Below are 10,498 nucleotides of genomic sequence, written 5' to 3' on the forward strand. Positions count from 1 at the left end.
TTCTGTGATTCTGTGAAAGCTCTCTGGTCATTCAGGGGAAAGCAAGCTGCTGGTAGCAACATGGCCTGGAGTGGTTGTGCCTGTCCCTTGTGATGGGTTGGTATCAACCCTCTTTTTTGCCAGCCTTTTCAGTTCCTTAATCTTTCTCTTCCCTCTAGATGGGATTGCTGAGGGTGAGGATGAAGAAGGCCATTTTGTCACCATGGTGGTTCACTACCGCCCTGCCTGAGGTGGATCTAACTCAGGCCTTTTGCATCACTAGCGGTATAGGGGATAGGGCCTTTAGTTTATAAAGAAATGTGGCCGTGACTTATGCCAAATCTTTTTTATTGACAATGTTTTATTCCAATTTAGAACAGTATATTCTGCATGGGGATGAAATCTTTGCTGTGCTAAACCGACTGGTGAACCACAAGAAGAAACTTTTCCTCATTACAAACAGTCCCTTCAGCTTTGTGTGAGTACTGTTACTGTACATGGATGGGTCACCATGGCACAGCGAGAGCTGCGCAGTGCGATCTCTCCTGTGAGCATCTGGAAGTTGTGTGCTGGAGGTTCTTGTGGCCGTGGTGATGAGAGTGCTCTCTGGGAACTGGCTGTGGTGAATGTTGCACCTGACAGTTCTCTGCACTGGGAACTCTCACTTTTTCAAGAAGATACAAGTCTGTGGCTGGCCACAATGTTACAGAGCTGCCACTTTGGATTTCCTCTAGCAGCTTTTGCTGCATCACAGGCTTATTTGGGCTTCCCATGGTAGTAGAAGGAAGGGTGGAAGAGCTTGAAAGCTCTACATCAATCCTCCATGCAGTGAGATAGCCTGGGAGGATTCACAAATCTGTGCTTTCTTCTCTGTTACTGAAATGTGAATAAATTCAGGACAGACTTGTGAAGATGCAGTGCTGGGTGAAAAAGAGTACTGGATCTGTTAACTTCTCTGTTCCTTTGCCCTTAGGGACAAAGGAATGAAACACATGGTTGGCAAGAACTGGCGGGACTTATTCGACATGGTCATTGTGCAAGCTGACAAGCCCAACTTCTTCACTGACCGGCGGAAGTACGTGTCCTGGGGCCATACTGCACTCCTGCACGTGGGCCTGAGGTTTTCAGCCCCCTTCTCTGGTGTACTCTTTACCTTCCAGACAAGTAGTGTTTTTCTAAGCATATTTATAATATCCCGTAGGCATCCAGCCTTCCAGTGGCCTCTCAGATACGTTCTGAGGAGCTAAAAACCAACCAGCCTGGGAATAAATGGATAGAATGGGTAGTACCAAGCAGAAAGCATGTTTCTAAAATTGGCTGTATTAAGCCTCATCAGTTTTTGTCTTAACTTAGATTTTTAGGGGTATTAATGTACTTAAATTGTTAGAAAGAAAAGAGGAGTGGAATGGTGTGTAGGAGAGCTGGCCATTTCTTGGCTCTACATCTTGAGCATGTGCCAAAATCTTTCCTTTTGCTGTTCCCCACAGTAAATATCTATGGTTTTATTTTTTTCTGTTGGTTTTTGGGGGTTTTTTTGTTTGTTTGGTTTCGTTTTTGTTTAGTTACTGGATACGTGCTACTTTGTAATTGGCAACTCTGGAAGCCTTTGTATGTGGTGGCCGGGTTTTGTGGTCAGCTAGGAGCTGCCAAGAGACAAGCTGATAGGCAAGCTGCTGTCTTCCCTTTGCTGTTTGAATTACTGGCTTTGGGAAGTGGCATCTGCTTTGTTGCCTCAACTTAAGATTGGCCAATAATTACTGCCCTTGCTGTAGAGGTCTATTCTTTCCTCTTTATGTGTTTTCTTTCGCCCATTTCCCAGGCCACTAGCATAAACGGGAGTAAACCTATGAAATGGCTTTATAAGCTGGGCTGACCTCGTAAAGGTTTTCTTCATAGGATGTGGGTGAAGTGTCTCACAAATGTAGCCTGGAGCTATAATGATGTGGCCCTCTAGGAGGGCATGGCCGTGTGGTGCCTGAGGTCTGCTCCTGCAGTGGGCCAGTGGAATGACAGGGCACGTACATCCAAGGTGAGGGGAACCTCCTGATGGTGAGCTGTAGTGAGCTATGGAGTGTTTTCTTTGAGGGAGAATGCAGGTGTGCACTGGAGACCACTCATGACTGAGGAGCCCCTGCCCGGGTAGGCTGTAGAGTTTATGGTGGGAGGCTGCGTTCTGCCTGCCAGGATCATACAGTGCCCCTGGCTGAGACTATGCTCTGCTTGCAGCAGGAACAGCTTCGTACCAGGGCTTTTGATCCCAGAGCGCACAGTTTGGACCTCCTCTCCTAAGAGGGAGCAGTGTTCCCATCAAGCATGAATGTCGATGGGAGTCAAGTAGCTTAAACCTTGTTTTGCTGCTTCTGTCCACGTGGAAGGTAACTAGGCAAGCCCTCAGGAACCACAGGAGCTAGCTTGGGTCAGCTGCTGAGGTCAGCACAGAGGCTGCTTTCCATCCGCTCTGCAGACTGCTTTATCCTATTAAGACATTCCATGGTCTCCTTTGGGCTGGGGCATAGCCAGACTGGAGCAGGTCACAAAGTGTTTCATGGCAAAGCCTTCTTGGCTTTAGCATTTCAGAAGTCTTTTTGTTTGTTTGTTTGTTTTTTCCTCCTTCTTCTCTGTAGCTGAAAAGCAAGAAGAGTTGTTAGGAGTATTGCCATGAAATGGTTACAGTGAACAGAAGCATTTTGAAAATGTGTTTCTCTCTTGCTCTGAGAAAATAGCACTGAAGGCCCAGAAGGTGACTTCTCACATAGAGCTTTTATTATGAGTTGTTACATAGGTAAACAAGTTTTCAGATTCAAACGTTGTGGTTGCTGGGTAACAATCGCCGAAAATAAAAAGAAGTTGACGTCTCCCCTCTTTTTTCCAGACCTTTTCGAAAACTGGATGATAAAGGCTCACTGCAGTGGGACAAAATAAACCAGCTGGAAAAAGGAAAGATCTACAAAGAGGTAAAGTGACCTGGGTGCATAAGGGGTAGAAGCAAGAGTCTGAAATAGTGGGGATTTGTTAAGTTTTGAAAGTCACTAGAAAACAGGAAAATCTGCTGAGTCAGGGTAGGGGAAGATGATGACCTTCTATAGGTCACTTCTGGATGTTTGACACTGATATTTGAAAAGTGAAAGATGGAAGTCTTTGAAAAAAGCACCTATGATAGAGGTGGAGGGCACTTGTAAGAAGACACCAGGCTGCACTGGCTGGTGGCAGCAAGAGGTGCCCTCTGTCCACAGGCAGAGAGCTCTCAATGGCCTGGTAGGAAGCTGACCCCAGATGCCTTCAGCATGTCTCTTGGCATGCTGTGGAGCAATAGCCTCGCAATCTGCGTGCCTCTGAAAGGTATTTCAGCTTCTGCTGGGATGTGAGTATTAGAATGAAGGATCTTTTAGTTTACTGGAAAACCCTGCCAAGAGTTGTGCTGCCTGTCAGCATGCGATGAACCAGCCCCTGATAATGGTGAACGACACTTCATGGCAAGTGTAGAAAAGGCTGCTTACCCAGCAGTCGCAGCTTTTTGCAGCAGCAGGAAGCAGAGCTGAAATAAGGTGTCACAGAGCTGCCTGGTAGGAAAACTTCTTTTGTCTAGCTCTGAAGTAGTTGCCTACACAGCTCTGTGTGGGTCATGCTGCAGAAAGGTGTGTAACGGGAATGATGTATTCCACCCAGCTCTGCTGGGCTTGGCATTAGAGACCGAGGGTCCCTGGGACCAGAGGGGAACAGGCTGAGCAGAGTCAGTTGTCTTAGGGTGTTGGGCGCTTGCCTGTCTGCCCAGGAGGACCTGTGCTGAGTTACCTTTGCCCAGCTGAGATTCTCCCTGCTGCTGCCCTGTTTATGGGAGAAGGGGCAATAGGGAAACATCTGCATTTACAGCAAGGATGAGTTGAGTGCCCCTGTCCCAGCGTACAGTGACACCTTGACCCTAAGAGCGCTGTTCTGATGTTGTCCTGTGTGGCCAGTTGTGCAGTTTTCCCTTGGCTCTTCTGATGCTTGTCCTGGAGGTGCTCCCAAGAGTGTGCTCCTTCAGGATAAGAAGGCAGAGCTTTCTGCAATCTGATGTGCATGCAGAGATTTTCCACACTTTTTTTTCCAAGTCATCCTCCATAACATTGGAAAAGGTTGACTTTTGGAGGAGAGAGTGGAGAAACAAGGGTGATAAGGTACAAAGCCTGGCTTTCATCTCTCTCCCCTTCCTGAAGGACAAGTGTGCCCGAAGGGTGGGCTGTTACTCTGGTGAACTTTCTGCCCTGGGGTGTTCTTGCAGCTGGTCTGTCCCCTGAGAGCAAGTTGCCTCTGGCTTTAGGACGGTTTGTTCTTGGTTATGTGTGCTGTCCAGTCCCACGGGAAGAAGCTGTTAGTGAGATTGCAGTCAAGTAGCTGGGGCCTGACCTGCGATAGAAAAGTAGGTCATGTCCTTGAGTAGTGCTGCTGGGAAGCCTCTGGCCTGGGTGTCAGAGCGCTCTGCTAGTGTCCCATCCTCTGCCAGGAGCTGGGAACATGGAAGCAGAGCTTGTACAAAGTCTCTCTACCGCGGGTTAGCAGCTCCCTCAGAATAAAAGGTGCACCTCAGCCATGGGGTTTATTGCTAAATTAAGTCCTGCTCCTGACCACCCACATCCTGTGGCCACAGGTTGCTCACCCAAACAAACGGCGCATTGGGGAAGTGAAAAAATGAGAGGAAGGAGGGATGGATGGGATTTTGGGGTCCTTTCCAGTTCTCCCTCACCAGGATGTTCATCTGACTGCATCAAGGTTGTTGCCTAACTGTGGTTCTTGGGATGTGACAGTGTGTATCCTGCTTGTAGTCCACCCTGTCCCCATCATTTTTGGTTCCTTGGAGTGCCACAGTATGCTTCCTTCTGGAAAGCGTTAGTGGCCATGGACCTTGCTGTGCTGGTGACATTGCTAGAGGCCTCTGAGCTGACTTGCTCCTGTCCCCTGAAGCACAGCTGTGTGGCAGGTGTGCTGTGGGTGTCTCATGTGAGTGGGACCTCTGGGATCATTGTTTTGCGCTGGGAACTGGGAAATCAAAGTGACAGCCCCTCAGTCCCTCCTTTCTGAAAGAAGTGGCATTTTCTGTTTGTGGCATGTACGTAACGTACTGCCATCCCAGCCCTAGTCTGCCACCTCAGGAGAGGGGAAGACAGCCGGCTCCTGGAGGTCACGTAACAGGTCTGTGCCTCAGTGGAGGTTTCTTGGTTGTCAGGTCCTGCTGTTTGAGGTGACCAGAGCATGGCAAAAGGACCATCCTCCTCCCAGGGCTGTGGTTCATTTCCCTGCTCTGCCAGTGGCTTCCTGAGCAACCCTCAAACAAGCAGCAGCAATGTCGTGTCCAAGAAGTGCAGAGGCCTGCCTGGCTCTGTGTTTCCATGCTGTTATGGGAACTCTGCACAGTTCCGGTGATGCTGTGGCAACGGGAGGCCCAGCCCTCTGGTTCTGGGCACCCTTGCAGTGCACACAACATGTGCCACATGCAGGGCTGCAGGCTGCTGAGGGAGCTGGCGTGGGTTTGGGGGTTCTCTGCCTGGGTGGGTGCTGTTGGCTGGGCGTGGGAGCTCTTTCCTGGCACTGGGGACTGGCTGGAGAGATTGCTCCCCAGGGCCTCGTGGGTTTGCACTGATTGCTTGTGCTGGCAGAGTCTCGTCTGCTGGCATTGATGGGGCCTTTTCCTTTCCCAGTGATTTCTGTTGTGATTCATGTGAAAAACTTGTGTGAAGATGGAAGTGGGGTCCCTGAAGTCTCCTCTCTGTGTGGACGGATGTTTGGAAACCTTGAAAGCTGCTCTGTGCTGGGCTTTAGCTGGTGCTTTGGGGTTTGGTTTGGTTTGTTTTACTTAGCTGTGAATCTGCCCAAGTTGCTTGGCTTTTTGGCTTGGTGAAGCAACTCCTGGGAACTCGTGGGTGGTGTTAATCTTTTTTGGTTGGGACAGTGGTCAGTGGTGTGAGAACAGCCTCACGTGCTCCTGACTCTGAAGGCCTCGAACAATGGTGCTCATCTTGCCCTCTGACAGACCCTGAGAGGCAAAATCATTATCACCTGAGCCCAACAACCTCTCAACCCAGAACGCCTGAAGCTTTAAGGGTCCAGAGAAGGGCCACGAGGATGATCAGAGGACTGGAAGACTTACCGAATGGAGAAAGACTAAGAAAACTGGGCCTGCTCAGCCTTGAGAAGAAAAGGCCTAGGGAGGACCTCATCACCACGGACCAGTACATAAAGGGTGGTACCAAGAGGATGGAGACTCCCTTTCCACAAGGAGTCACATGGAGAAGACAAGGGGCAATGGACACAAGTTGTGTCTGGGGAGATTCCGACTGAACTGCAGCAGAAATGTTGTGCCATGAGATCAATCAGACATTGAACAATCTCCAGGGGAAGTGGTGAATTCCCCTGCATTGGTCAGCTTTCAGACTCAGCTTGACAGGGGCTGACTCATCTCATTGAAACTGTGCTTTTACCTGGAGAGGTTGGACTGGATGATCCTTGTGGTCCCTTCCAACCTGGGATTCTGTGATTCTAGGATTCTTTCTGTCCATCGCTCAGGCTCTTCCAATTTAGGTGTCCTTCACTTTTGGCCTCCAAACCCCGCTTCTTTTTGTTGCCTTTTTAGTCTTTGTAGTGCTCTTTACTTGCTGTGCCCCAGAGCATGGAACTTCCCCTGAATTGCCCCTTGGCTGTGGAAGAGTTTCTGCCTTTTTCTGTAGCCTGAGAAGAGCTCAGGGGTGTATACAGGGGATTTGTCATATGGGAAGAAAGTGAGATAAGGTGGGGAAGGACAGAAACCTCTGGGTTTGGATGGTGGGGAAGTACACAGGTTGACAGCTCATCAGAGTGCTCACATCTGCATGTGGGAAGGTGGCCCGTCCAGTTGCAGTGACAGCGCTGTGAGGTGCCTGCCCAGCACCGTGTGGGGAGGATAGAGACATTTGCCCTGTAACCACGGTTGTCCCTGTGCTCCTTTGACTTGCAGGGTAATCTCTTCGATTTCCTGAGGCTGACAGGCTGGCGTGGGTCCAAAGTGCTCTACTTTGGTGACCATCTGTACAGCGACCTTGCGGTAAGTGAAAAGGCCTCTGCCCTCCAGTGAGGTGGGAGCAAGCCTGCAAGACTGCTGCAGTTGCAGCCGTGCTGAGCTGCAAGGCAGGGCCCTGCTCCGAGAGCTCAGGTCTCTGGTGTGCTCTGCTGGGTGCTCTACGGGCTGCGGCTTTCAGAGTACACATAGGACACGTAAGAAATAAGCGGTGGACAAAGGGCTCATGAAGTCCCTTCTGTGGGTAAAGAACATCTGCTGGCTTGTGAACGTGAGAGCAGTCTGTGTGAACCCAGCGTTTCTAGGTGCTTCACACAGCTGGTGGCTGGGAGATGGGTGTTATCAGCATGACCTGGCACGGGCTGTGGCTGCCTGTCCCCTGAGAATCTACAATGGGAACAGACCTCTCTGCTCGCAAACTGGGTTGTGTTTGGCTTTCAGTCTGTATTTTGAATTCTTGGTGGTTTTTTCACACTGACCTCTAGGACCTCATGCTGCGTCACGGCTGGAGGACTGGAGCCATTGTTCCTGAACTGGAGACGGAGATTCGGATCATAAACACAGAGCAGTACATGCACTCCCTGACCTGGCAGCAGGCTCTGACGGGGCTGCTGGAGAGAATGCAGGTGAGCAGCTGTTGTCTGAGCAGGGTGGGTAATAGGCTGCCTTCTCAGTCTGTTTTGGGGTTAGCTTGGGAACTGAGGACATGTACCATCATGCCTGTGTCCTCAAAAATATCTTCTCTTCCTCCTGGTGGAGGAAACTTCCACTGGAGGGGGAGCTGAGGTGTGGCCTGCAGGACTGACACACCGTGGTGGTTTCTGCTGTTGTCATTGTAGATGTATCAGGACGCAGAGTCAAAGCAAGTGTTGCTGGAGTGGATGAAGGAACGGCAGGAGATCAGGTGAACGTTGGCCTCCCTCACTCATGATGTCTCAGGCCTGCACTGTGCCTGTTCTGTACCCTCCTTTGCAGACAGTGGTGCTGCAGCTGGTGGCCTGTGGTCCTCCCTGGTGTCCCATGTCTGGAGGGGGGGTGCAGCAGTGCAGCCATGCAGCATGGGAGGTTGGATGGGTTTGAAGGCAGGGCAGGAAAGGGGAGGTGGTGTCACCCAGTGCCTGTGAAAGGTGTTGATGGACTGTCTGCTACTGCAGCTTCTCTAGATGGGTCCCTGCCTGCAGCAGGTGTGGTAGCACAGTCTTCGTGCCAGGGGGATCTGGTCTGCATCACAGCCTGAGTGGGAGGGTACTTAGCCCAGGGCTAAGGGATTGGAGAAAGAACCTGGGATCCTGCCCTCCTATGTAGAACACCATCTCTTTCCTCTCAGGTCACTGACGAAGAACCTGTTCAACCCCCAGTTTGGAAGCATCTTCCGCACCTTCCACAACCCCACGTACTTCTCTCGACGGCTGGTGCGTTTCTCTGACATCTACATGGCATCCATCAGCTGCCTGAAAAAATCACCTTCTACCCCCGGCGCACCCCTCTGCAGCATGAGGCCCCGCTGTGGATGGATCAGCTCTGCACCGGCTGCATGAAAACCCCCTTCCTGGAGGAGATGGTGCACATCCGGTGAAGGGCCAGGTACTCCAGGCACACCACAAGGCTGTACGTGAGGCCGGGCTGCTCAGCCAGCAGCACCTCTGTCTACCACTAAAGGGCGTTTGTCACTTACTTACCTACGTGTGGAGATGGTGTGTTTTTTTTTTCCCCCCCTTCACTGGCTCCACTCCTTTCCCTGATGTGCTCTGCAGAGGCTGGAAATGAGTGGAGGGAATCTGTAGGAGCAGCTGTGGTGCAGAACCAGTGCTGGGGGCGAGGGGGACTGCAGATGCTGCTCCCTGCTCTGTGCCTGAAGAAGTGGCCCAGGAAATGGAGACCCGAGTCTCCAGTGTGTGGTGAGCGCAATGTGGACTCCAGTGTGAGCTGTGACGAGGTGTGTCAGGTCTGTAGCTGCCCCAATAGCCTTGGATACTGCAGCATGAGTGGTTGTGCAGGGGGGCAGTGAGGGGACAGGGTTGCTGAGTGGGCAATCAGTGAAGCACATCATAGGTGATGAGGCACCAGCAGTGTTACCTACCCAGAACCGGTACCAGCACCCTCAGCTCGATCCTGCTCCCCGACAGACTGGTCTGTCTGGTGACTCTGGTAGGCAACTGGCAGTTAAATGTGCAGGATGTGCGAGAGCCATGTGGGAGTAGTTCAGAAGGTCTAAATCCACCTATTTGGTGGGATGCCTGGGTTTTTTTGAGTGAGCTTAGTGTATTTGGGGGGATGTGCCATGTGATGTCAGTATTTTGGCAGTTGATGTGGTAAGGTCTGTTGGGCTGTGTTCAGCCTTTCAGGGAAGGTAGTACAGGTGGTGGCCTTCCATCTGTCTTCACTGTGATGTGGCCTAAGGTGTGTGGTGGGGCTGGTGAGGATGTTCAGAGAGGGTGCGAGTATGACGCACGGTGGGTCAGAAAGGGAGGAGTGGCCTTTCAAAGCTCTGTGGTGCCTCCTGAGGAGGAGGAAGAGGAAAGAGGTGATAATAGTGATGCCAGAGTATATAGGACAAGAGGCAAGGGTCAGGGCTACTTCAGGATGTGAGGTGCGGAAAGTAGGGTCTTGAACGCACAGCGTGTGGCAGGCAAGAGCTGTGGGTGGATAGGGAGGCTGGGGGCATAGCAGGGGCACAGGCAACAGCTGCATGGGCAGTGTTGGCAATGTGGAAGGCAGCTGAAGGAGAGGAACCAGGTTGGTGTGAAGGGCCCTCTGCCAGATGTCTCAGAAAAGCACTGAAGTACAGTGTGTGTCAGTAACCCCCAGTGACACTCACACACACACACACACACTCACTCACTCACTCTCTCATGTCTGTTCTCCCACCTGTCCCTCCCAGCAGTGTGCCAGGCTCGCCTGTCTGTCACTTGCATCTCACTGCCTTGTCTCTGTGCCAGCCTGTCCCAGACTTTAAAAATGCCTTGGCCTCAACAGTTGCTGTTAACATAGCTGTGCTAATCAAACGTCTGTAGTACGTGCATGCAGCATTGACATCTGTGCTGTGTGTAGTGTAAGGCTCAATAAAAGTCTGCGGCATGCAGTAACTAACTGACTAACCGACTCACTGCTGGCTTGCTGCTGGCTTGCTTCATTTGCCTGCCCTGGGGTGCAGCTCTGGGTGCAGGAGCCTGAGGGTCCAGCTGGGGCTGTGGGCCCAGAGCAGTTTGTGCCCCTTACAGCTGCAGCACAAGCAGGGGGGGCACCTGCATGGAGCACGATGGATGTTCGGGTGGTGACGCGTCTCTGACCACGGGGCTGTCGAGGGGTGCAGGAGTGCTGCTGCTCCCCCGGGGCTGTTGCACACCGAGGCTGGTGGGTGGATGGTCCTGCCCCGGTGTTGGTTTACCTGAGCCCCGGGTGCTGGAGGGGGCGGGGGGCGGCAGGGGCACCTGGTACAGAGCAGTGGGTGGGACAGGACCGGCCAGGGCAGGTGCCAGGCTGGGGGACCTC

General features: G+C 51.8%; 1 protein-coding gene across 1 annotated transcript; it reads left to right on the forward strand.

The window, feature by feature from the left end:
* Nucleotides 1-335: 335 nt before the first annotated feature.
* LOC104546775 (5'-nucleotidase domain-containing protein 2-like) lies at nt 336-8,679 on the forward strand. Its single transcript, XM_010192254.1, is given in 8 exon segments — nt 336-457; nt 953-1,054; nt 2,852-2,933; nt 6,947-7,033; nt 7,492-7,632; nt 7,846-7,910; nt 8,334-8,458; nt 8,461-8,679. Coding segments are annotated over 8 exon segments (846 nt in total). The 3' UTR covers nt 8,583-8,679.
* The last annotated feature ends 1,819 nt before the right edge of the window (nt 8,680-10,498 follow it).

Source organism: Mesitornis unicolor, unplaced genomic scaffold (genome assembly GCF_000695765.1).
Source record: "Mesitornis unicolor isolate BGI_N332 unplaced genomic scaffold, ASM69576v1 scaffold4979, whole genome shotgun sequence".
NCBI lineage: Eukaryota > Metazoa > Chordata > Aves > Mesitornithiformes > Mesitornithidae > Mesitornis > Mesitornis unicolor.